Source organism: Myotis daubentonii, chromosome 6 (assembly GCF_963259705.1).
Source record: "Myotis daubentonii chromosome 6, mMyoDau2.1, whole genome shotgun sequence".
Classification (NCBI taxonomy): Eukaryota; Metazoa; Chordata; class Mammalia; order Chiroptera; family Vespertilionidae; genus Myotis; species Myotis daubentonii.
The window spans coordinates 53277452-53305059 of NC_081845.1; the positions used below are offsets into that span (position 1 = coordinate 53277452).

The 27608-nt window shown below is 45.8% G+C and overlaps 1 protein-coding gene across 1 annotated transcript in view; it reads left to right on the forward strand.

Moving 5' to 3' along the window:
- Nucleotides 1-27306, forward strand: part of GABRR2 (gamma-aminobutyric acid type A receptor subunit rho2) — a 36289-nt gene extending 8983 nt beyond the window's left edge. Inside the window, exons 3-9 of the mRNA XM_059699618.1 lie at nucleotides 14562-14629; nucleotides 15072-15295; nucleotides 16038-16120; nucleotides 16746-16886; nucleotides 22430-22582; nucleotides 23568-23764; nucleotides 26965-27306. Of these exons, the coding sequence (XP_059555601.1) occupies nucleotides 14562-14629; nucleotides 15072-15295; nucleotides 16038-16120; nucleotides 16746-16886; nucleotides 22430-22582; nucleotides 23568-23764; nucleotides 26965-27276 (1178 nt within the window). The 3' untranslated portion in view covers nucleotides 27277-27306. The remainder of the gene's footprint in view (nucleotides 1-14561; nucleotides 14630-15071; nucleotides 15296-16037; nucleotides 16121-16745; nucleotides 16887-22429; nucleotides 22583-23567; nucleotides 23765-26964) is intronic.
- The last annotated feature ends 302 nt before the right edge of the window (nucleotides 27307-27608 follow it).

Consider the following 27608-nt stretch of genomic DNA (forward strand, 5'->3'; position numbering starts at 1 on the left):
TATGCTTTCCAGGACCATGTGAGGAGAATGACAGCAGAAAGAATTAGGAACCAAGCAAAGTCCTTGGCTAAACATGCATTTCCCTTCTGCTGCCTTGAATCTGTCACCTCACCAGCGACTTCCATATGGCTCACCAGATCCCTCTCTTAAAGCAGAAAACCCCACAGCTATGTTAAGGAGCCAAGGCAGGAAGGCCCCGCTAGCCTAACTAGGCTATATGATTTCTAACACCTGATGGGACTCAGTTCTGCTCAAGACCTAACATTGCTCACAGAAGAAATCAGTAATTTGGAAGAATTTCTCCCAAAACCAGGTTGGGAAAGGCCACAAAATGGAGCGCTCAGGAGAGCCTGGGAGTGTCTTGCTTTGGCAGGTCAAAGGCCAAGGTCAACTCCATTGTGCTGAGACCAAGGAGGGCAGGGCAGTTGGTTCTGTTCAAGCTGGAGGTGTGAGTCCCCAGGTATGCAGCTCTGGAGCCTCCCGAATACACAGTTTGTTTACCTCCAACAACCCAGGTTCCCTGTTGACCTGACCTGCACTCCCTCACAGCCATACCTGCAGAACACCAACACCACCCTCCAGGCTTTATCCAATTTCTCTTAGGAGGTGGCTGGCACTGCTGGCACTGTGGAGGCCAAGGCAGGCCCTGAGAACAGAGAGACACAGTGACAGGTATCAAGCAAGCTGATATATTTTATCTGTAAAATGTCCTTTGCCAAAACCAGCTCCTGGTTAAACACAGTGTGTTTTATCCGAAAACCAGGCCACTGGGAAGTGAGCCCAAAGAGGGTGATGGCTATATCGTTTCTTCCCTTTGGCTTCTGAAACACTGCATGTGGCAGGTCACACGGCCAGTGGGTCGAGCAGAGCACTCCTTTTACAAGAAGCAGTACCACTGTTGTAATGTACCCCGCGAATCACACAGGGACGCCTCAAGAAGTCGAATTAAAGAGTCACATTTATTGCAAATCAACTGATTGATGTACTTCTCACATCAATGTTTCTCCCTTTTTTCCCGTTTTCTTCTCTCTCTGAAATCAATAAAAACGTATTTAAAAACCCAAATAAATAAAACAGGTAAAACCCTTAAGACAAAGGTGTGTGTTGTTCCTCACACCTGTATGTTCCTTTCTCTCATTTCCTATCTTTGTTTCTCCTAAGCTCTAAAGGTCCCTGTCCCTGTGAGACTTGCAACCAGGGAGCAGTGGGCAGCAGCACCTCATCCGGGCTAGCTCCCTGAACCTGTCTCCAAGGGCCCCTTGATCTTGTCTCTTCTATTTTAATTCCTTCCTCTGTTTCTCTCTGTGGATGAAAACAGGCCACATGCTAACCTGTCAAGGTTAAGGGTTGACAGAACCCAGGCTATAAGGTGAGACAGGAGGAAAAATGTGTGGCTGGTTTTTCAATTTGGTTTTCCAGTTTGAATTGCTTTCTGAGAGTCTGACCCAATGCCTTTGCTGTATAAATGAGAGCTGAACTAGTTCAGCTCCGAAGATAAGGGTCACATCCTCCCTCCAGCCTGAATCTCTAGTGCCTTAGGCGACTAAAAATCTTTGTGGAGGTGTCAGAGGTCATTCCTCACGACTTGTAGGGGCCCCACAGGGAACCTCCAACTCAACTTTAATTAAGGAATTGACTCATCCGGGGACACACATATAAAGATTGGTCACCTAGCACTCGAGTCCTCAGGGCTGTATTAGACAGCCAGGGAGAGAAACAGAGGCACATAAGAGGGTTGAATGCCACTCAAGGGTTGAGAGCCTCGAAGAGCTCAACCCATAAGCAGCACACTTTGACCCATTACATAGTCTCCCTAGAGAATTTGCTCATACTTCCAGTGTTAAAAAAAAAAAAGCCACTACAATTTACATGGTAAATTGTGCCTCCATGGCCAGAAACTCCCAGACCCCAGCCCTCAATAATACTCCTGATATGAATCCTATTACTGGCAAGCACTGTCACTAGAAATCTCATCTAAAAATGGCCATAATGCAGGAGTCTTTGGGTGCCTAAATTTAAAATAAAAACATGGGAAACCAAGATGGTGACATAGGTGAACACCGGAGTTTGCTGCCTCGAACAACCACTTCAAAAATACAACTAAAAGAGGGAACGGACATCATCCAGAACCACAGGAAGGCTGGCTGAGTGGAAATTCTACAACTAGAAGAAAAGAGAAAAGCATACTGAGACTCAGAGGAGGCGCAGTGTGGAAGTAAAATACTAAGGTACAGAGGCACACGTGGAGCGGTCTGGCGGCTAAGGGCGCGGTTGTTGTTTTCAATCAGGAGGGAGTCTCAGGCTCTGAGCACCAGTTCCAGGCGAGTCTCTGGAGACCCAGACTCATACGGGAGAAGTGGGACTGTCTGGCATCGGTCGGAACTTGAGGGCAGCTTTCTCTCGGAGGGGTTTGCAGCAATTGCCGAGACACTGAGAAGCAGGGCCTCTGAGAGCAGCCATAACTGCTAGCCCCGCCCTGTTGACCCCATGGGACCTACCCCGCCCAAGCCCTGCAGGGAGGCTTTTGCTGGATAGCCTAAGGCAGAGGCTAGATTAGCACCTCCCTAGAGATCCAGGAGCCAATGTACCCAGAGGTCAGAGTGGGACCATCCAGTTTGCAGCTCCATGGAACCATAAAGGACACACTCAGGGGGCAGACTCAGTGAGCATCAAAGCCCCATTGAAGCAAGTCTTGCCCCAGAGGGATGTCTCCAGCACAGAAGTTCTCCCACTGCAGACACAGCTGATTCTCACAGCCAATTGGCCTGGAGGTCAATTCCTCCCAGTGATACCTACAACAATCAAGGCTTAGCTACAAGACTGTGCACAAAGCCCACAGGGGGTACACCAAGAGTGTCCACCCCAGGTAATTGGGGAGGCTGAACCACTGGGCCCTAGAGGACACTTAGCACAGAAAACCACTTTATCAACACAGGGAAGCATAAAAAATGCGGAGACAAAGAAAAAGGACACAAATGACAGAAATGGAGGAAAGCAAACTACTGGATATAGAGTTCAAAACCACACTTTTAAGGTTTTTCAAGAGTTTTCTAGAAACTGCCGATAAACTTAATGAGACCTACAAGAAATCTAATGAGACCCTCAAGGTTGTGATATAGGAACAACTAGAAATTAAGCATACACTGACTGAAATAAAGGATATTATACAGACTCTGAACAGCAGACTAGAGGATCGCAAGAATCAACTCAACGATTTGAAATACGAAGAAGCAAAAAACACCCAACTGGAAAAGCCAAATGAAAAAAGAATCCAAAAATACGAAGATAGTGTAAGGAGCCTCTGTGACAGCTTCAAGCGTACCAACATCCAAATTATAGGGGTGCCAGAAGTAGAGAGAGAGCAAGATATTGAAAACCTATTTGAAGAAATCATGACAGAAAACTTCCCCTACCTGGTGAAAGAAATAGACTTCCAAGTCCAGGAAGGGCAGAGAACCCCAAACAAAAGGAATCCAAAGAGGACCACACCAAGACACATCATAATTAAAATGCCAAGAGCAAAAGACAGAGAGAGAATCTTAAAAGCAGCAAGAGAAAGAAAGTCAGTTACCTACAAGGGAGTACTCATATGACTGTCAGCTGATTTCTCAACAGAAACTTTGCAGGCCAGAAGGGAATGGCAAGAAATATTCAAAGTGATGAATAGCAAGACCCTACAACCAAGATTACTTTATCCAGCAAAGCTATCATTCAGAATTGAAGGTCAGATAAAGAGCTTCACAGATAAGAAAAAGCTAAAGGAGTTCATCACCACCAAACCAGTATTATATGAAATGCTGAAAGGTATCCTTTAAGAAGAGGAAGAGGAAGAAAAAGGTAAAGATACAAATTATGAACAACAAATACACATCTATCAACAAGTGAATCTGAAAATCAAGTGAATAATCTGATGAACAGAATGAACTGGTGATTATAATAGAATCAGGGGCATAGAAAGGGAATGGACTGACTATTCTTGGGGTGGAAAGGGGTGTGGGAGATGCAGGAAGAGACTGGACAAAAATCGTGCACCTATGGATGAGGACAGTGGGTGGGGAGTGAGGGCGGAGGGTGGGGCGGGAACTGGGAGGAGGGGAGATATGGGGGGGAAAAAAGAGGAACAAATGTAATAACCTGAACAATAAAGATTTAATTAAAAAAAAAGAATAAAATATAAAGGGAAAATTGCATTCATATTAAGGATGAGAAAAAAAAAAGAATAATTTGTCACACATTCTCCCTTGTATCTCACATATGTAAAAGAATTAATAAATATTTAATAAATTAATAAACAATGCATAGTCCTCATAATTATTCTCAGCCTGAAACAAATATTCCAGATTCAAATACCCATCTGTCTAGGACCACCGTCTCTGCACGGTTGGCAGCTTAAAAGTAAAAGTAATTATTTAGTTTAACTTTTTGCTTTATTTCTTAAAGTATTACAAAGAGTATTACACATGTCTCTTCCCCCCCATTGACATTCCCCCAGCTTCCCCCACCCCCCAGTGTCTTGTGTCCATTAGTTATTCTCATATGCATGCATATAAGTCCTTCGGTTGATCTCCTACCCGCCCCCACAACCCTCCCTAGGGTTCCCACTGTAGTTTGACAGTCTGCTCAATGCTGCTCTGCCTCTGTATCCATTTTTGTTCATCAGTCTATAATGGCCCTTATTATCCATAAATGAGTGAGTTCATGTGGTATTTTTCTCAGCTTCCCAGGGGCCGTCTCAGTCTAAAAGGGGCCATCTCAGTCTCACAGGGGCCATCTCAGCCTCACAGGGGACGTCTCAACCTCATAGGGGCTGTTTCAACCTCACTGGGGCCGTTTCAACCTCATATGGGCCGTCCAAGCCTCACAGGGGCCGATTCAATCTCACCGGGGCCGATTCAACCTCACCGGGGCCGTCTCAGCCTAATTGGGGCAGTCTCAGCCTCACCAGGCCCGTTTCAGCCTCACTGGGCCCAATTCAACCTCACCGGGGCCGATTTCAACCTCACCAGGGCTGTTTCAACCTCACCCTGGCCATCTCAACCCCACCAGGGCTGTCCCACCCCCACAGGTGCTGCCTCAGCCTCACCGGGGCTGTCCCAGCCTCTCGGGGCCGTCTCGGCCTCACGGGGCCGTGTCAGCAACACGAAGTTTGGCATTCTGTCCTTTGTTGGGCGGCTCCTTGCTGGACAAAATCTCCAGGCGTTCCTGGTGGCTGAACATCTGGTATGCTAGCTTGGATTTTGTTTTCTACCAAGTGCGAAGACTGCCTGTCTGCCATCTCCCAGTGTCCCAAGTGAGACTGCATCTGGTGAGCCTGCCTGTGCGTTTGCTGGTACAGCGGTTCCACGTCACGGGCCCAGCTGGGTCCGGCTCCAGCTTCCTCTGAACCTGATTCTGATTCTTGAGTGTGTCCCTTATGTATGCAAGGAGTTGAAATCTGCATTCTGCTGCGCTGTGCTGCAAAAGCACCGGTGGTTCTCTTTGTGCCACTAGCACAGCTTGGGTTGGGATGTAAATTGAGTAGGGCAGGGTCCCCAGGAATCACCAGGGTGGAGCAAGGGGCAATGGCGCCTCCGAGACTCCTTGCCTCTCCTCGACTCTGCGACTCTGCATCTCGCGTACCCGAGTGCCGAGTGCCGGGAGCAGCTCCGCGAGACAGCCACTCTCGCTCTCCGGCCCGTGGCAAGGCCATCCCGCCTCTCCCTGTAGGGGTCTGGGACCTCAGGATCCCGCCCCAAACAAGCTCAGTGGATTTGAGAGTATGTATCCCCTTCTGATTGAAAAAACCCGCACATCCAGTTGCAGCCAGCCTGGCGCATGACTCCGCCCCTCTGTTCTTGGTGAATCACCAGGATAGGTCCAGCTTTCCCATGGTTCTGAATGATAACTGTTTGTTTTATAGTTGGTAGTCTCGATGTTGTTGTGGGAGGCAGCACGCACAGGTCTGTACCTTACGCCGCCATCTTGGTTCTCCCTAGTTTTACTTTTTTAAAAACTTCTGGAAGCTGAGATCATTCTCCTGCTAAAATAAAGTTTCAGGATAATTCGTAGTGCTCAGGGCACGTGGCCCTGTCCCTCAGATAGCAGGTCGTCGGTGTGGTGTTTCATTGCTAGAACTGCCCTCTGCAATGCATGCCTTAAGAGTTCCTTATTCTTCAAACCTTAAGTCTGAGTCAGTTCTTGAGACAGAGGCCCCAGAATTCACAGAATAGAAGTTCACCTGCTTCCTATTGTTAGAGCTCACTATCACAATTCTACTCTTTCCAACTTAAAATTTACAAAAAATATTTATGTGCTATTGCTTGATTTACATTTATGTTTTTACTTTATTGTAAGCTCCCTTAGTGCAGAGTCCATATGTGGGCTTTCCATAGTTGCACTTAATGCCAAGTAGGAAACTAATGAACATTTGTGAATTAATGAACAAATGAACCAATGATTGTTTACCAATTCCTTCTAGGAAGTTTCTTTTTTCTTGGCTTCTATAATGCCATATTTCCCTGATTTTTCTTCTTTCTCTCTGGCTTCTTCTCACCAAACTCCTCTGATCATTTCATAAATGTTAGTTGTACTAATAATACTTCTATAGATCATCTTCTCTTATTACTTTACCTATTCTCTATCAGAAATCTTAAGTACTTTCATTATTTTTCCCTAGGCAAGATCATTCTTCTAATCTCCAATTATATATGTAATCTTAAGTGCCTCTTGAAACATAGACAAATAAACGTTTTCAAAAATAAACTCATGACTTAATGAGTTTATAAAATTAAACACACCACATCTATGCCATCTCCCATGATCTCTCTCAGTTGTTCAATCCAGACCATAGGTTTTACCATTCTTTTGTTATGTTTCACATCTTAAATTGCTCAGCAAATTCTATTGACTCTACATGCTACGTTTTGTCTTCTGGCTGTAAAGCATAGAGTCAAGGTGCTAAATACAATCTTCTACACCATCTTATGCTTCAGGAAGACCTGAAACACCTTTGCTAAATGTAGTTTAAGAAGTGTTTCATAAACTAACACAACCTTCCAGTTATTTAGTCTTTCTTGAACTCACAAATTTAAGCCCAATCATTGGAGTGTTGTAAATAATTTTTATATAATTCATGGGACCTCTTCAATAAAAAGTTGAATAAAAACTTTTAAGAAAGATTCAATAAATTTCTACTGTTTGGGTGCTATCTCTCAGTGTGTTTGTTTCAATTCTAAAAATATAACTAGCATCCGTTTCAATTTTTAAAGAGATTTCAAGAGACAAATTTTTCCTCACAAATAATAATAACCAGACCAAATTACAACCAGTTTGCAATCTATTAAACTCACACCGTGAAAGGTGAATGTGCACAATTTGACTTTCTGGTGATCATATAACAGTCTACAAAATTTGTTGTGATAGTTACCTGCTGATAAAAATACTTTCACTTAGAAATTCTATTACTATTTTTTAATCTAAATTAAGTCTTATTCCATGAAAAGCCAATTTCTAAACCTCATCCCAGCAGAGGTCTAGCAGATGTCTGTTTATGTTATCTTTAGGAGCTATGACAACAAAAAGCCATGTGAGCCCATAGCAATTTACAAGTGCTCCAAACCCAGGAGGCTGGTACAGCAAACATCCACATACTAATTTTGACATTAATCTCCAACCATCAGCTGACCAAGGATGTTACAGCTGCATTGGAAACACATTGCAGATTTAAATCACTTCATCAAGTAACTCATCTTAGTGTTATATTTTATTACTATTCCAACAGGAATGGCAAGAAGGATCAATGATATATATAGCTGATACCTAAGTTAGATGAGCTGAATATAATAAAACTGTCATCCAGAATTCAAAGGGCATTAGTGTTTTGTTTTTTTTAATCATCTATCTATATGGAGAATTTCTTATTAAATAGGGTGTTTTCAAGATAGTAGGTGATTTGCTCCTTTCAAACTCTGGTATCTTAAACCATAAAGAATACTTCCACTGTATTATAGACGGTCCTATCTATCAGAACTATGATATGGTCAACATATTTTATCCTTTCTTTGATGTCCCATAATCATTATGATGAATAATACTTATTATATTGTAATGCAATGATAACCTTGGTTTTAATTTAGGTGTGTGTGTTTTATTTTACTCATTGCCATAGGGACTCACATGTGTGAGGAGCCAATATAAGTTACCGGGAGAAAAAGCTCTTGCCTTTCAAGACAAACAAGCAAGATAAACCTCTCTAGTGTGGAAAGATCTAAGTAGGAGAGAACAGAGTCAAGTAAGCGTTGTTCAATTAGACATCTGAGCTTTTTCAGCTCTCATTGATTAGCTACCTAGCATTGAGCAAGGTCCTTAACTCAGTTTCCACATACATACATAAAATGAGGCCAATAATACCAGCTACAAGGTCAGAGCCCAGGGATAAATTAGATAATGTGTATGGAGTGCTTAGAAGAGTGCCTGATACATATTAGAGATTATTGGTTATTAATGGAGGGGGCAGAAAATTAATTTGGAATCGTATTGTTGTATATAGAAATACAAAAAGAGTTCATAATATAACAGAAGACATGACTGGGTAGGAGGAAGGGATTGGAGAAAGATGGAGGTAAAAAAAGAAAGATTTGAAAGAAGTGTCCTCTAAAAGGTAAATACATGGATTAAAAAAGATGATTTTAGAGGAATATATATATATATGTATATATATATATATATATATGTAGTCTATTGATTATGTGTCCATTGGTTATGCTTATATGCATGCATATAAGTCCTGTGATTGATATCTTACCCCCCCCCCGCCCCCCACCCCCCTGCAAAACTCCCCAGCCTTCCCGCTGTAATTTGACAGTTTGTTCGATGCTTCTCTGCCTCTGTATCTATCTTTTTGTTCATTAACTTATAATGTTATTTATTATTCATAAATGAGTGATATCATGTAGTATTTTTCTTTCATTGCCTGGCTTATTTCTCTTAGCATAATGCTGTCCAGTTCCATCCATGCTGCTGCAAATGGTAAGAATTCCCTTTTTTATAGCAGTGTAGCATTCCATTGTGTAGGTGTACCATAGTTTTCTAATCCACTCATCTGCTGATGGGCACTTAGGCTGTTTCCACATCTTAGCTATGGTGAATTGTGCTGCTATGAACATAGGGGTGCTATGAACAAAGGATATATGAACATGTATCCTTTCTGATTGGTGTTTCTGGTTTCTTGGGATATATTCCTAGAAGTGGTATTACTGGGTCAAATGGGAGTTCCATTTTTAACTTTTTGAGGAAACTCCATACTGTCTTCCACAGTGGCCGCACCAGTCTGCCTTCCCACCAGCAGTGAAGGAGGGTTCCTTTTTCTTCGCATCCTTGCCAGCACTTGTCATTTGTTGATTTGTTGATGACAGTCATTCTGACAGGTGTGAAGTGGTACCTCATTGTTGTTTTGATTTGCATCTCTTGGATGATTAGTGACTTTGAGCATGTTTTCATGTGTCTCTTGGCTTTCTGAATGTCCTCTTTCGAAAAATGCGTATCTAGGTCTTTTGCCCATTTTTTGATTGGGTTGTTTATCTTTCTTTTGTTAAGTTGTATGAGTTCCCTGTAAATGTTGGAGGTTAAACCCTTATTGAAGATAACATTGGCAAATATGTTCTCCCATGCATTGGGCTTTCTTGTTGTTTTGTTGATGGTTTCTTTTGCTGTGCAGAAGCTTTTTATTTTGATGTAGTCCCATTTGTTTATTTTCTCCTTAGTCTCTCTTGCCCTATGATCTGTGTTTGTAAAGATATTGCTACGACATATGTCTGCAATTTTGCTGCCTATGGAGTCTTGTAGGGTCTTTATGGATTCTGGTCTTACATTCAAGTCCTTTAGCCATTTTGAGTTTGCTTTTGTGTATGGTGTAAGTCGGTGGTCTAGTTTCATTTTTTTGCATGTATCTAACCAAATTTCCAAGCACCATTTATTAAAGAGGCTGTTTTGACTCCATTGTATGCTTTTGCCTCCTTTGTCAAATATTAATTGAGTACAATGGCTTGGGTCAATTTCTGGATCCTCTATTGACCAGCGGTTCTCAAGCTGTGGGTCGCAAAGAATGAAAATACATTCTGCACATCAGATATTTACATTACTATTCCTAACAGTAGCAAAAATATAGTTATGAAGTAGCAAGGAAAAGAATGTTATGGTTGGGGGTCAGCACAACATGAGGAACTGTATTAAAGGGTGCCGGCATTAGGAAGGTTGAGAAGCACTGTAATCAGAAAAGAGGATCAGAGTGATTATTTCCATCCAATATGACTAGAACCATGACAGAGATAAGCACAGGCTAGCACTGGGCCCCAGGGGAGAGTACCTGGCACAGACAGGAAAAGGTAATTAGAAAGACTCTCCTAGATTACATGCCCTTGACCAGAATGGAATCTGGGACCCTTGAGTCCACAGGCCATCGCTCTGTCCACTGAGCCAAAGCACTCAGGGCTCTTCTCTCTTCTTTTTCCCTAGAAGAAGGAAAGGAGGAAGGCAGAGGGTTTTGAATCTGTACCAAAAGGAGGGAAAAAGAACTCTACATGGACACAGAGCAGTCCAAATAAGACCCCAGAGCCTTGAAATAGTGTACAAGTTGGGGAATTATGATGTGTTCCAAACATAAATTGAAAGAAAGGATGGAAGGAGATGAGGTTGGAGAAAGGGGTCCCAGACTGTCCTCACATGGAAGTCATTACAAAGCCTCTCTTTCCCACACTCCCTCCTCACTCTCTTTCTCCCCTTTACCAGGTTCATCTATTTGCTTTAAAATAACCCCTCAATTGAAAATATTTGAGGTTGTTTTATCTTCCTTCTCCCAACCCAGGAACACTTGCCAGTGGGAGTTACAGATGCCCCGAGGGGCACAGTCACAACGAGGTGGGCATGGCCTGCGGGGGGGCGGAGTTCCCAGGTCCCTTTGGGGGCTGGTCCGGGGCAGCCCTGCCCGTGTCCTCCCCGGCTGTGCGACCACCTGGGCCTCACCTGGACCCGGAACACAGGCCACCAGATAGCCAGCGGCCCCACTCCGCCTTATGCCGACCCCACAGCTCGAAGCGGGAAGAGGGAGCCTGGCCCGCCCACGGCATCCCACGGTCAACCCAGAGACGGGCACCTGTTCCCGCAGGTCCCGCTCCCAGCTCAGTCCAGAGAGAACCCCAGTCACCTCCTGGGCGGAGCACTCTCAGGGGTCCCCTAATTACTCCCTCCTCAGCCAGTGTCCCCGCCGCCACGCTGTGATGAACTCTGTCCCTCGGAATCTGTCATTTGGGGGAGACAGGCGGGTTAATTACTATTGTGGAAGGCTGAGCGAAATAAATGCTTTCATAAACGTATAGACGTGCGTTTTGGAGACGCAGGGAGAGTGATGACAGCTGGCGGGGCTTCTGGAGGAGCAGGCATCAGAACGGGGCTTCAAAGGATGCCACGAAGGAGGAGGGAGAGGGGGTGCCACAGAGAAGGGGGAGGGGGCCATGGAGAAGGGAAGGGAGAGGGTGAAGGGGGGTCGGAGGGAGGAAGCCATGGATAAGGGGGAGGTGAGACAGAGATGAGCGAAACACTGACCTGAATCTCAAGCTATTACGGAGGCTTTAACTTTTTGATGAGCCGGATGATAGCCATATATATATATATATATATATATATATATATATATATACACACACACACACACACACACACACACATACTAGGGGCCCAGTGCACGAAATTCGTGCACTGGGTGTGTGTGTGGGGGGGAGTGTCCCTCAGCCCAGCCTGCCCCCTCTCACATACTGGGAGCCCTCAGGCGTTGACCCCCATCACCCTCCAATCGCAGGATCGGCCCCTTGCCCAGGTCTGACGCCTCTGGCTGAGGCATCCGGCCCGGGCAGCGGGGACCCGCAGCTGCAGCGGCCCCGCGATCGTGGGCTCCGCTTTAGGCCCAGGCAAGGGACCCCTAGCTCCTGGGACTGCCAGCTTCGACCGTGCCCAGCTCCCATCGCTGGCTCCACCCCTACTTCCTGCTATCACTGGCCAGGGTGGAAAAGGCACCTGATTCTCCGATCATGGCTGGGGGGCAGGGCAAAGGCGGCCCCAGGGCCGCCTTTGCCCTGCCCCCCAGCTCTTAGCTCCCCCCTGGGTTTCTGATCACTGTCAGTGGCAGGGGGCTTCTTCCTGCTTTCCCTTTCGCCTCCCTGCATTGTGCCTACATATGCAAATTAGCCGCCATCTTGTTGGCAGTTAACTGCCAATCTTAGTTGGCAGTTAATTTGCATATAGCCCTGATTAGCCAATGAAAAGGGTAGCTCGTACGCCAATTACCATTTTTCTCTTTTATTAGTGTTGATTTATTTTATGGATTTCAGAGAGGAAAGGAGAGGGAGAGAGAGAGATAGAAACAGCGATGATAAGAGCGACTCATTGATTGGCTGCCTCCTGCACGCCCCCTACTGGCGATCAAGCCCACGACACAGGCATGTGCTCTGACTGGGAATCAAACACGGGGCCTCTTGGTTCACAGATCGATGCTCAATCCACTGAGCCACACCAGCCGGCCAGGTGTTAGCTTGAAGTTCAAAGCTCAGCATGATTTTAAAGATGTCTGCCTCACCCAGGTCCCTCATCAGCTGGAGCATTTTTTGTTTGTTTATGTAAATAAAAGCACAGGCTGACACATTCCACAGCAGCCTAGAGGCAGGGGGGCGGCCTGCTCATGGGGGGCCTCCGAGGAGCCCAGGCTGCCAGCTTCATCCCTGGGCAGCACAGGCTCTGGCCCAGCTGCTTCTGCGAACAGCCCGAGGGCGGGCACCTAGCGGTTCCCAGCGCCTCCTCAGCTTCTGACTTAATCACACGCCGGGAGTCCTCAATCATTCACTAACCAGGCCAGTATTTAACCAAGCCCGGCCCGGAGCGGCAGTGGGGAGGCTTGGGGCGAGCGGCAGCTGGGAGGCTCCTCCTCCCCACACTGAGCATGCACTTCTGGTGCCTCCAAAGGAGCCTGGAATAAGAAGAGAACGTGGCTGTGAGAGCAAGGATTTCTCATGGGCCCGGACCTACGCCATCAGTTGAGGAACAGAGAAACATAAAAAGAGCTGAGAGGGGAAAAAGTAAAAGTGAAAAGATAAAGTATTGTATACATTTGCCTTCATGCTTAAGACCACAGAAAATATCCATGAACTTCCACTAATAATAAATAAAATGCTTCCATTCTGTTGAGCTCAGCCAAAAAGCAAAATCTTTAATGGTAGGATGGCAAGTATTAGCAAGCCTATGGGGGAGGTTAGGGAGCACTGGTGAGCCCATACAATGCCCTGGGCTACCTCCAGGAGGACCTCCTGCCTGCATTTGAGCCGAAACAGGACTGAGCCTTCTAGTTCTTATGCTGTCAGGATCTCTGCTCCTCTTCCTCTGCCCACGGCCGAAGGCTCGGTCTCTCCTGTCCATCTCAGTTCTCTGAGAACCAGACTCCCCCTGACACCCCAAGGTTTTCCCCACTCAGACCACCTGGGTCAGAATGTTCTGGTCCTGCACTCCCTTGCCAGGGCTCAGAGGACTCACGGCAGCAGGCTGGCCTCTGACAATGGCCTCTCCCTGGGTGCCCAGTCCAGTTGCCATCTGACTCTCTCAGGCATATGACAGACACAGGTTCTTTGTTTGCCCCATTCTAGGTTTTTAAAAATTACTAAAATCTAAACATTTTTATAGAAGCACACTATACATACAAAAAAAGTGCACAGATTGTAAGTGTATAGCCCACTAAGTTATCGCAAAGGGACCCTATCAATGTAACCATCACCCAGACCAAGAGATAGAACAGGAACCTGCAGACACACATGGTCTTTGGAAATCCTGTCGCCGACCAGATGCAACTGGGGCCCAGCTTCTGCACTACACGTGCTTCTCATCTGACACGTCCCGAAAGGATTTCAAAACCTCGTCCGGTGTCATCTTCCACTGCCATCTAACTGTGCAGAGAGATCTCACCTCCCACCATGTCAAAGGCTTCTAGAGGGCGGGGCCCCAGCTACCAGTACGTACTCTGTCTGGAGAGTTTGAATGACAGGATGAATCCAGCCCTGGGCATGCAGGTGTCCCAACCCTTGTCAGAGGCTCTTGGGCCTCATTCTTAGGCCTCATACTGTCCTTTTTAGGTGTCACAGGAGAACCAATGACTCAGGTCTCCACTCAAGCACTAGAGCAACATTAGTAGCTCTACCCTACAGAGACAGTCCTGGGATTAGAAGGTAGAATTCTAGCTCTTTGACTCATGCAACAAGCATGGATTAAATACCCACCGTGGCCCAGGAAAGGCATGTAACACAGATGCAGTCCCTGCCCTCGTGGAGAAAACTCAGGCACCCAGCACTTCAGGAAGCAGCAAGAAAACCCTATAGGGAGCTCCAGTCGCGCAATCGGTTAGCGCGCGGTACTTATAAGAAAACCCTATAGAATTCAAGCCACTGCCTCACCCCTGCTCTGGTCACACTCCCCTGGGGAGGGGTTGGGCTGTCTCCAGGCCCGCGGTGGAGAGAAATGTGCCTTAACCAGCGATCTTTGCTCTTCTGCAGGCCCTGCCATCCCGGTGGGTGTGGACGTGCAGGTGGAGAGCTTGGACAGTATCTCGGAGGTGGACATGGTACGCAGTGCCCTTGGTGGGGCAGCCTAGAGTGTGGGGTCTCGAGGCTAAGTTTCTGGGAGAGCCTGTGGCTGGTGGGGCTGCACTGGCGCAGGCTGTGCCTGGGTGGGCCAGGCCGGAGCTGGCGGGAGTAACACTGGGACTTGGAAAGTAGGTCCAGGTGCAGTAAAATCTAAAGCAGGGGCTCTCAAGCTTCATGGGTAAAAGTAACTGGGGGACTTGGTTCAGTGCAGATCCCTGGGCCCTGCCCTACGCTTTCTGATTCAGAGTCTCTGGGAGTGAGGCCCAGCACTTCACACTTTAAACACACCCTTCAAGTGATGCGAGCGGTCAGATAACCCGCACTTGGAGGAGAATGGGAGGTGAGTATTTTCAGATGGAAATCCCATAAGGAAGGAAGCTTGCTGAGCCGTTTCTGTCTGGTCTCGCCCGGCTCCGCCAGGACTTCACCATGACCCTGTACCTGCGGCATTACTGGAAGGACGAGAGGCTGTCCTTCCCCAGCACCAGCAACAAGAGCATGACCTTTGACGGCCGGCTGGTGAAGAAGATCTGGGTCCCTGACGTCTTCTTTGTCCACTCCAAAAGGTCGTTCACCCATGACACCACCACGGAGAACATCATGCTGCGGGTGTTCCCGGATGGGCAGGTGCTATACAGCATGAGGTACCTGCCATTCTAGTATGTGGGGTCAGCCTCTTTGGCCCTGAAGAGTTTGTCACTGTGGTTGGGTCTGGGGGCTACATGGGATGATACAGCCTTCGGATGCCAATTAGAAATCTCTCCGATGAAATGACCACCCTCTTAGCTGGTGACTTCCCTGTCATTGGGGATCTTAAGCTTGGGTTGGGACACTAGATGGGACTGAATGAGTTGAGGGAGGCAATGACCTTCTATGTACTATCCATCCCTGAAATGCTAGTTTATAAATGCTAGTTTATTGGTAATAAAAAATTTTAAAAAACAGCTACTATTCATTGAGTGCTGTGGCAGGTTGGCTTCTGGGCTAACTTGAGTGATTGCACAGTCTTAGTCGCATCTTCCTGGCCTTCTTGTACACTTCACCAGAATTAGATGCCAATACCTTCGGGTGGGTTGTGGGAGGGGGCATAATCGTCCAGGTACCTCTGGGGAAGGCTGGCTGAGAGCCATGACAATAGAAGGTGCAGATGTGAGCCATTAGCAGCCAACTGGCTCAGTAGCCAGGTTCCAGGCAGAGCACCAATATTATCTCCTACAGAAAGACAAAAGTTGAGGTTCTGTGACTTAGATACCTGGATTTCCAAACTTCTGAAATAGACATGAGGAGGCAGCTGCTCTTCATCAGGTCCATGTTCTCCTTACTCTGAGCAGGTATATGAACCAATAACTCACTGCACAAGCCAACATGTGTGTTTGGGTTGTCTAGGATTACGGTCACTGCCATGTGCAATATGGACTTCAGCCACTTCCCCCTGGACTCCCAGACCTGTTCCTTGGAGCTGGAGAGTTGTAAGTATCAGTATGCTTAATGTCAAATCTTTGCCTTATTCTCTCTCCAATATTTGTGCCATTTTGATAACCATGAGACTGAGTGCTGGCTGCCAGTATTAAGAACTGTTTACTCGACTGAGAAACAGCGATCAGGCTATCAATCCCCAGAAGGAAAGCAGGGGAAGGCGGGGGTAAGGGGAAGAGATCAACCGAAGGACTTGTATACATGTATATAGGCCAAACCAATGGACATGGACAACAGGGGGATGGGAGCATGAGTGTGCGGGGTGTGGGGGGGGGGGAGGTTGGGGGTTAATGGGGGGGGATGAGGACACATTTGTAATACCTTAACTAATAATAAAAAAATTTTTTTTTCTAATACTGTTTGTTCAGTCATTTATTAATTCAGTAAGTCTTTTTTTTTTTTTATTGCTTAAAGTATTACAAAGGGTATTACATATGTATCCATTTTATCCCCCCGCCCTAGACAGTCCCCTAGCCTCCCCTATCTAATAATAAAAAAAAATTTTTTAAAAATTAAAAAAAAGAACTGTTTACTCATAGGCTGGAGAAGGATTTCCCTGTTGCTTCGCCCTGTATCAGAAGCAACGGAGTCAAATTGATTTATTTCCTGTCCCCCAAGATGCATATACAGATGAAGATCTGATGCTGTATTGGAAGAATGGGGACGAATCCCTGAAAACAGACGAGAAGATCTCCCTGTCTCAGTTTCTAATTCAGAAATTTCACACCACCTCCAGGCTGGCCTTCTACAGCAGCACTGGTAGCGAACTTCTTTTTTTTTTTTTTTTTGGTGTTTCTTTTTAAAAACGTATTATTATTATTTTGTTGTTGTTAAGATACTTTTATTGATTTCAGAGAGTAAGGGAATGGAAGAGAGAGATAGAAACATCAATGATGAAAGAATCATTGAATAGTTGCCTCCTGCACACCTGCTACTTGGCATGTGCCCTGACTAGGAATTGAACTGTGACCTCCTGGTTCATAGGTCTACACTCAACTACTGAGCCACACCAGCCAGGCTTATTTTTCAATTACAGTCTACATTCAATATCATTCTGTATGAGTGTCAGGTGTACAGCACAGTGGTTAGGCAATCATACCCTTCACAATGTGGTCCAGTAGCTAAGTTTTGCATGGTCTGATTCAAATGTGAAAGAAAGCACAGTAGAATTCTTCTTCAGCTTTAACCTTTCCCCTCCTAAAGAAAATAGATTCTTCTTATTTAAAAAATTCATAGTCCCCTTAAACAGATAACACTTAAAAGCAGAGAGTAAAAATGTTGCTGTCTTTGGAAATCCCACGGCCAGAGGTAAGCATTCCTAACAATTTAGCAAACACCCTTGCAGACATCTTGCTTTAATTATGCAATTTCACGAAAGTGGGGTTATATTTTACATGCTGATCTGTAATCTGATTCATTCAACTTGATATGGGCGGATAGCTTCCTGTGGCAATGCTTTTATACCTATATTTAGATCTATAGATTCATTTTTTATGCTTGTGTAACCTTTTCTTGGACCCTGGGCCATGATTGAAGTTTTGAGAGGATCATGTGTCAGCTCTTTTCTAATCTCACTATTAGTTCTTTTATTAATTTCTTAGGACTGACATAACTAATTACCACAATCTGGGTGCTTGCTGCTTCTGAAGGCTCCAGGGAGGACTCCTTCTTGGTCATTCACTGGCTTCTAGTGGCTGCAGCATCACTCCCGTCTCTACCAGTACCTCCGTGGTCACATGGCATTCTCCCTGGGTCTCTGTGTCTTCACGTGGTGTTGTCTTTGTATCTATGTCTGAATTTCCCTCTTCTCTAAGGACATTAGCCATTGGATCATGGCCCATGCTAATTCAATATGACTCATCTTCCCTTGATTACAGGTGCAAAGACCTTATTTCAAAATCACGTCCCCCTTCACAGGTATTGAGAGCTAGGACTTCAATGTATCTTCCCGGGGGACACAATTTAGCCTACGACAGCTCTGCAGTAGCTATGGGACCCTAGAGGACTTGTCTCTTCATTGTCCTTCATCCCACAAATCTATGGTATAGATGTCCCAGTGCTGAGAAACCCAGGCCCTTCCATGGGAAGATTTCTTGCTACTGTCTGCCCCTGCATGGCTACCATCTCCCCGTTCACCTGCCCCCACCCACACTCCTCTGTTCACAGCATCAAGCACTGGGAAAAGCAAGCCCAGCCAAGGTTGTAATGGTGTTGAGGCAGCCCAAGCCTGATTCACTTTATGCCCACAGTGCTCATCCTCATTCCTCTCCTCTCTTTCATTCTGGTATGTATTGCCACACAATTTTCTTTTCTCATCTATTCTTGGCAAGTTCACATCAACTTTCTAAAACCATTAAGAGTTTCTTATATAACTTTTATAATGTACCACTGTTTCGAGTACTTTATATGAATTAACTAATTTCCACCCAACAGACCTATGGTATAGATGTTATTATCCCTTGTTTACAGATGAGAAAACTGAGACGAGGATGAATTAAGGTTAATTACCACAGCTGGTCAGTGGCCAGGAGACCTGCCTTAGTCACTATGTGTACTCCTCTTAGATGTTTTGTGCATTGGAATAGCATGCTTGCTTGTTTGTTAGTTTTGTCCCGGGTTAGAGCCCTTCTGGAGTCCAGATTATATGCATTTTCTTTATTCTTCCATTGTTTACTGTGTGCCAACAAGGAGGTTTATGATCCCATCCCACAGGGGCTGTGATCTCACCCAAGAGTGCTGTTTGGAACACGGAGTGTACATTTTCAAAGCTTCTGGCTTACTCCTTGTGTCTCCAAGGCAACTCCCCGGTTTTCTTAGAAGAAAAAGACAATGGAAAAGTTCTTCATGGAATAAAAGCAGCTCTCAGCCCTTCCAGAAAGACCCTCTGCAAACCTAGGAAGAAATGTGGGTTGCTTCCTGGATGCCAGTTTAAGCTGCTGAAATTGGACAAAAGCTGTGGGATGAATAAATGATTAGTAGCTTCTGTCACATTTGAAGTTCACCCTCTATTTCTCCACTGCACTAGGAACTCTTGCCTCATTCAAACAGTCCCCAAACCTACACAATCACATGTCAAACTTGTTGAGACCCACAGGACTGCCGGAAGCCGGTCTATCCTTGCTGCTTGACACAGTTGCTGCAGGAAAGAAACATCTGCACAGCATATGTTTCAAGGGACCTGGCGTATAAAGCATACTGTTCTTAATATGTTTGCTCCCCTTAGCGCTGTGTGTTTTAACCAAGGTCACCTCTCCGAGAAAGGTTGTTTCCCCAGGTAGGGATTTTTCCCTGAAGTTAGGGAGGGGATGAAACTCCTTAACTAAGTGCCAGGCGGGTAGTTAATCACTTTAACTACAAACAATCATGCTTAAGCTACATAATCTTTACTCCCTGTAATGGAGATAAGAAACGCCCTAACCTTTGTAATAGAAATTGACAGGATTAAAATCAATTGGTATAAATACAGATGTAACAAGACAATAAGCAGCAGAACCTCTCTGGAGATCCAGACCAGAACTTGGCTGGAGATCCTGGCTGGAGATCCTGGCTAGGCTGCTGATCAACTGAACGCTGTCTCCGTGTCCTTCCTTCTTCGCTGACTCCGTCCACACCTTTGGGGACCCCTGGACCTGCTGGGGCTGGACCCCGGCACACGACTGTTCCAGTCTTTCCTATTGACCCAGCCCTTCCCTTCCCTGACTCAGTGCTAAGTTTCCAATCCGGCCAGATGGCTTTTGTCACCTCAGCAGCATTTCTCAGATGCACCCTGAGGTCTACCTGCATCCAAACCACCAGGGGAGTGTGTGACTGTAAAATTCTGGGCACCATTGCAGCTACTGAGTCAGAATCTCAGGTGGTGGAGCCCAGGAATCTGTATATTTAACATGTGATTCTTATGCACATTGAAGTTCAAAGATCATTACTTTTAGCCAAATGTTCTCAAACTATGGTGCTCAGATCAGCAGCTTCAGGATCGCCTGGGAACTGGGGAGCCCAGCAATCTGTTGTAACAAGCCCTCCAGAGATGGTATATACAGATTGCCAGGCCCCATCCCCACAGCTTCTTACCAGCGGATCCTGTGTGGGCCCCAAGAATCGGCATTTCTAACTAGTTCCCAGTGACACTCTTGCTGCTGGCCGAGGAGCACCATTCCCCGCCCTCCCCTACAACCCCTGGAAACCTCCAGTCTATTTCTGTCTCTGAATTTGACTATTCTAGGTACCTCATAAAAGTGAAATCATGTATTTGTCCTTTTGTACTTACCTGTTTCACTTACCATAATGGTTTCAAAGTTCATCCATGTTGAAGCATGTGCAAAAATTCCATTCTCTTTTTTTATTTTTTAAATATATTTTATTGATTTTTTACAGAGAGGAAGGGAGAAGGATAGAGAGCTAGAAACATCGATGAGAGAGAAACATCGATTCAGCTGCCTCCTGCACACTCCCCACCGGGGATGTGGTCACAACCAAGGTACATGCCCTTGACCGGAATCAAACCTGGGACCCCTCAGTCCTCAGGCTGACACTCTATCCACTGAGCCAAACCGGTCAGGGCCATTCTCTTTTTTTAAAGGCTGAATAATAGTCTATTGTGTGGATCATTTTTAACGATTCATCCGTTGATGGACATTGAGTTGTTTTTACCTTTTGGCTATTGTGAATAGTGCTGCTATGAACCTGGGAACTTGTAAAGCATGCCTAGGGCCTCATCCCAGACCAATCAAATCAGACCCTCCCTGGGGGAGAGCAGGGCTTTGGAGAGTAGGAAAGCTCCCAGGGGCTCCTCTCCTGCGGCCAGGCTGAGTCACTCTCCTCAGCCTGCACCCTTCACTCCCATCTCTGAGCCTCTCCTCTCCCCATCCACTTGTCCAGCTTTCACTCATCTCCTCCATGAGATCTTTCTTAATCATTCCAGTCAATAGTTACTGAGGCCTCTCTTCCAAAACTGAAAGCACTCACTGTTCCCACAGCGGGACATTTTAGCACTTAGATATGCAATGTTCTATATCTTAGGCACTTCCATCCCGGGGGACTTTCATGCAGTTCCTTGAAAATCCTTGAGGGCAGGAACCCAGATCTAGGTCTCTCTATTCCCTTCAGGCCCCGCACAGCACATGCGGAGGCCCTTGGTGGCCACTGCTGAACTGAAGGGATGTTGTGTGTGAGGAGCCCTGGCCTGGGTATTGGAGACATGAGGTCTTAGAAAAGCCTCATGTTCCAGATAAGAGGGTTAGATCCAATCTGGGTTTCAATTATTCACAAAACACCATTGTGAAGCTTGTTTTTCCTACTACTTATGCTGCCATCGACGTAATTTTTTAAGTCAACTCCCCTCCTGTACTTCATTTTGAAAAGGAATTTTACATCACTGTCATCAATGGAAAACTGGTATCACTTGCCATAAATAGAAGATGACTTCAATAATAATTGTAATGAACACAAACAGAAAAGCCCCTGCCTCTGTACTCCTGAAATCACCTTGTTGTACACCATTGTGTGTTCCCCGTGCTTTGAGGCACAGAGCTGGGCCACCTCTGAGTTCTATTGGTTTCTGATACGGCTGGGCTGAGCGGGGGGAGGGATGGGGTGCACACAGCTTCAGTTCACTTTACACCTTTGCACTGTCCTTAACACCACCTTTGTTCCCCGTGGTTGGGTAATGATGTTGTGGGTCATTTGAAACCTTAAAATTTCTATCCTTTTCTTACAACCATTAATCAGAGATTCTCAAGTTGCCAGAATGAAACAGATAATATCTATATCCTCATTTTCTCCTGAGGAATGAGCAAACGGTAAATGACTTGCACAAGACGAATGGATTGACTTCCACACGGCAGATGGAGTGTCAGAAGTAGAACTGATGTCAGGCTTCAGAATCATGTGAATGACCTATTTCTTCTTGTGATGAATGTGGAGACTGACCACGCTGCCCAGTCTCACAATAAGGACAGTGACAAGAGCTCAGCTCAGCTGGCTCCTGCCTCAGTGGTATCGGCTTCAACAAAATAGAACCAGTCACTCAGGAAATGTGGTTGTGGTTTACAAAAACCAACAACTTAACCTAGACGTCTATCGTTCTGCCTTTCCCCAAACTGCTGCGAAGAGAAGTTGGGTAATACTGAATAAAACAGTGAATGCACAAATACTGGCAAGACACTTATTTGTAGGAGAGAGGGCTTAGATTTTGGAAAGGAAATGTATTACATTAAGCCACTTGGTCACTCACGTGTAGCCCATGGGGGAGGGCTTTGTTTTTGCCTCTCAGATTGAACTCACTGGCTTCTTCCTGTGTCCCCCAGGCTGGTACAACCGTCTGTACATCAACTTCACGTTGCGTCGCCACATCTTCTTCTTCTTGCTCCAGACCTATTTCCCTGCCACCCTGATGGTCATGCTGTCCTGGGTGTCCTTCTGGATCGACCGCAGAGCCGTGCCTGCCAGAGTGTCACTGGGTAAAGGCATTTGCTAAGGTGTGATGGGGGTGGTTATTTATTTATTTTTTCAACGGATCACTTTGTAAAGCAGAAGTAAGACCATTACTCAGAGTTCTTAAGTGATGGGCTGTCAAGTCAAAGGAGCAGATCTCCTGTTGCTGGTCTTCACCATTCCCAGGCTGCCCTCTGCTTCCTGGGCTACATTATGAAAACCACAGGGACCTAAAATAGCAACAGCTCTGCTCAGATCATTTCAGAAAGATAGAGCCTATTCGAGGTGTAGACTTCCACCGCCGGCAGTATTAGAGCTCAGTACTTTGATCAATACGATAATTCTACAAATGCCAAACACTTATTCTGTAAGCACAAACATGTTGTTTGGTGACCTTGTTTAGACAGACAGAGAGTTTGAGGAGGTGGGGCCCACATGACGTGATTTCCGGGGCGGAGAGGGCTGTACTCCCTGGTGACCTGTGGTTTCAGTCCTTCCCAGACCCCGAATTCCAGAGTGGTTGTTTACAACTGATGATTATAAATTTGGACAAAATCAGGTTGGGCCCTGAGGAATGTGAGGGTTTGACCAGCAAGGCAGTGTGAAGAAGAAACTAGCATGATAGACTTCCAGGAATCCCCACAGTCTTCCCGGGCTTAATCAATGGGGGTTAGGTGAGGGAGAATGTTCATTCCGTGAGGTCTGGGAAGGTTCCTCTAGAAGCGTCCGCACTTGAACAGGTCCTTTCTGAAGCACTGCTGACCTTGTCAGCCCCATCCCAGAGACCCAGTGTCCAGGGGCTTAAAGTGAAAGGGGACAAGCAGCCAGTTGGCCAGGAGAACAGCCTGGCCGCTGGTGGAGCAGATCCGTGCACCTCTGCGAGGTGGAAACGTGTCCGGGGAATCTCTCGTTGGATTTAAGAGGTGGCGAATGTACACACGGTGACTTAGTGAGAGGTGGGGGCCGTTCTGCACCCTCGTCAGCGGCTGAACTAAAAGCTGGCTGTTGCAGGTATCACCACGGTGCTGACCATGTCCACCATCATCACGGGCGTGAACGCCTCCATGCCCCGCGTCTCCTACATCAAGGCCGTGGACATCTACCTCTGGGTCAGCTTTGTGTTCGTGTTCCTCTCGGTGCTGGAGTACGCGGCCGTCAACTACCTGACCACCGTGCAGGAGCGGAAGGAGCGGAAGCTGCGGGAGAAGGCGAGCGAAGTTGCCTTCATTGCCTTGTCTGAGCCCCTGAGGATGAGAATGGGGGGAAGGGGTTGCATGTAGAAAAGGGAGATGTTTATGCAAAAGGAGGGTGATCCATTTTAGGACAGGTTCTAGCGTCTACCATAAAGGATCCCAGAAAGTAGGAAGTCTTTGGACAAAGACTAGGAACAGAAGACTTGGGTTCTTAAGCCTAACTCTGCCATTTATGCTGGGCCTGTTTTTCCATCTATAAAAAGGTGTAACAGCATCCTCACCCCACCTTCCTTTCAGGGTTTTGGTAAGGGTAACATAAAATAATGCATGCGAACGTTTTGAAATTGTAGGGTTCTAGACACACAGAAGTATTACTATTATTCTTGAACATGTCTAGAGAAAATGCCTTGGTAGCCTATGGCCAGATGAGGCTAAAGAGCTCCTCTGTTTATCAGCGTGCTGGCTCAGTGAAGATTCAGCCACAAAGGACCTTAGTCTTTAGTCACTGAAAACACTGTACTATGTATACTTAATGCACTACGCTGTAGGAAACCGCACTGTGCTATGAGATAGAATGCGAATGGGGAATCAAAGGCAATGTGTATGGGCCTTGGACAAAGGATGGGAAAATCTATTCCACTCATATTCATACTCATTAATTACAGTAAGATAAAATACCAACTTTGTACCAGTCATTGCACTAATCAAAATGAGTGTTTACCTAAAAGGTGTAGAGATCAGGGGCATGAAAACCTCACATTTATGCCCATCGAGGTGGCTGGTAGCTCCTTAGCACAAGGAAGTATACATTTTAGGAAAAGAGGATGTGTTGCCTTTTCAAAAGGTCTTTCAATGCCCACATTAAGCCTGTTAAAAATTTCTACATTGTCTGCAAGTACGTTAATTGTTTAAAAATTTATATTTCAAGTCCTATTCAAACCTTTTTGACATTAGCATTTGAATATTTGTTCAAATTAATAATAATCTGTACATTGATGATTATTAAATGACAGTGGGTTATATGTAAAACCCAAAGTCATTTAATAATGATCAATTGTAAGCACTTTTGATTATAGTCTGTTAGACTTTGCTGTTTAGAGTGTTCAAAAAATAACAAAGCCTTCATCTGACAAATGTGGCCTCATGAATCATTAACCACAAATAACTTGTAGCTGGCAGTTCACTAACCTGTAACCATATGCTGGGGCTTGGTCTTTGCCAGTGATGATACGACACTGTCTGAAGAGAAATAGGGAAATCACACGTGGAAAGACAATTGGGCAGTAAGTCCAGCTGCCTGTCTGTGTGGGAATGGACACTTGGGAGGATGACAGCTTGTGCCATTTAAAGGCGAAACGGTGCCGTTGCTGGAGGATGGGCAGTGGTGGGAAGACACAAAATCTCCCTCCTGCTGCCTCACAGAGAAACCACTATTCACCACCATGCAAAAGGCCCTCAGTGGAGTTGAGGTTCCCAAAGTGGGGCCAAGGAGCACCTGGCCTGGATTCACTTTCTGAGTCTGTAAAAAAGAAGATTCTGGGGCTGCACCCCAGACCTACTGAGTCAGGATCTCAGGGTTGGCATCCGGGAATCTGCATTCTTAATAAGCTCCCAGGTAATTCTGATGTTCCCCGAAGTTCAACCTCCACTCCGCCAAAGGCAGCGCTGACTGGAGCCTGCGAGGCTCACCCTGCTTCAAATGGGGCCCACGCTGCTTGGGCTGAAGGGGTCTGACTCCCTTGCACACACTTGAGTGCTTGGGCTGATTATCCAGGCCTGTTCAACATGCCAGGAGCTGCTTAATTTTTCTTAGAAACAAGGTGTTGTGGAAAATTGTCATAGTCCTTGACATTTCCCGATTCTCACTCAAAATGTTAGGAGAAAAATCTGTTTTTATTTTAGCAGAATGCATTTCGATTTAGAACAAGGGAAAGAAGTAAAGACCTGTGCCTTTAACAACAACAACAAAAAGCTCCAGTGACAATATCTCACACTTTTATCAAAGTTTGGGTGTGATTATATCTAAATGCAAAGAATTGAATAGATGACCTCTTACTGACCTTTTATTCCTAAAGTCTATGGGTTAGTCTATTCTGGAATGTATTAATGTGCTACCTAATTGTTGTGGCTTATGGGACAAGACAGGAAAATAATAATGAAACCATGGCGCCTGATTTAAAAAATAGCCCCCCAAACTACAAAAGATTTCTTCAGGTGTAAGCATACATCAAGTAATTCTAATTTTCCATAAAAATCATCCACCTGTTTTTGCATTTTTTTATGGTATCCATTTGAGTATTTCAAGATTCATAACAATAGAAGTCAGGTGTGAAACGTCATTATTTCACATTCCCAAGTGGAAAAACAGCCACTGCAGGGCTGAGAGCCAGATTAGAAACGTATGAACATCAACAGGTTGGAAGAATGAACGGTGGGGCCTGTTGGCTGTATCAAGCAGGCCTCATGCCTTTGGCCAGAACCAACCAGTGTAGCCAGCTGGAAGCCCTCCCTTTGCTGACTCAGATTGTGGGAGAAGTTAAGCCAAACCATTTCCTTCCCTTCAACTTATAATTTATAGACATTTTCATACTTGTAGAAACAGTTTAACAAAATAGGATAATATAACATCCATCCAACATTGTTAACGTTTTGCCCTCTTTGTGTGATCTCTTTCTCTATATAAACATAGTTTTGTTGGTGTAGTCGAACCATTTAAAAACACATTGCAGGCATCATGACTCTTATCCCTTACATGTAACTCTTCAGAGTAAGGACACTCTCCTCCCTAATCATTTTTTAACCCCTGCACAAAGATGTGGAGTCCCACACTGCAATAAAGTCCTGGGTTTAAAGCCCTGACTCTGACACCGGCTGCTTGATCTCAGGAGAATTGTATTGTTTCTTTGGGTCTTAGTTTTTGCCTCTGCAATTGAGGACATTTGGACTAAGTCAGTGGTTCTAGACCCTGGCTACATCGTAAAATCACCTGGGGGCTTTAAATTGGTCTAGAATGGATCGTGCATGTGGCCATTTTAAGAGTTACCCAGACGACTTTAACATGCAGCCAGGGTAGAGAATCCTTGGGCTAAGTGATGTGTGGGGATCCTTCTGGCTGTGCTTTTTGTGGTTCTGAGTAGTTAGTCGTGGGCACTTCCTCTGCCCCCTCCCAAGGCCTAGCCATGACTAACACCTTCCTTTGTGTTTGCTGCCCACAGTTCCCATGTGTGTGTGGAATGCTTCCCTCAAGAACCATGATGCTGGACGGAAGCTACAGCGAGTCTGAGGCCAACAGCTTGGCTGGGTACCCGAGAAGCCACATTCTGACAGAAGAAGAGAGGCAAGACAAAATAGTGGTCCACCTGGCCCTGAGCAATGAATCCAATTCCTCCAGGAAGAAGGGGCTTCTGAAGGGCCAGATGGGTCTTCGCATCTTCCAGAACACCCACGCCATTGACAAATACTCCAGGTTGATATTCCCTGCCTCCTACATATTTTTCAACCTAATTTATTGGTCAGTGTTTTCCTAGGGGCTCCAAGGCTGTGCCTGGGAAAGGGCCTAGACAATCTACATGGATCTGCTGACCACATTCCCTTCAGCAAACAGAGCAGCAGCCCCTGAACTCCCGTGAGCAGCGCCCCCTTCTGGAGGAGCCCAGGAGCCCTCCAGCTGCCCTTCCCAACCTCATGGATTTGCCCCTCATTCATGCTGTGCTGTGTCCCACATCATGTCTCTCGGTTCTTGTGTGTGAACAGGTTATGAGAGCCTCCTCCTATAAAAAAGGACTCAAATGCCTTCCAGATGTTCTGAGACCCCCTATGAAGCCTGGGATTCAGTTGTGAAGGCAAAGGGGAAAATGAA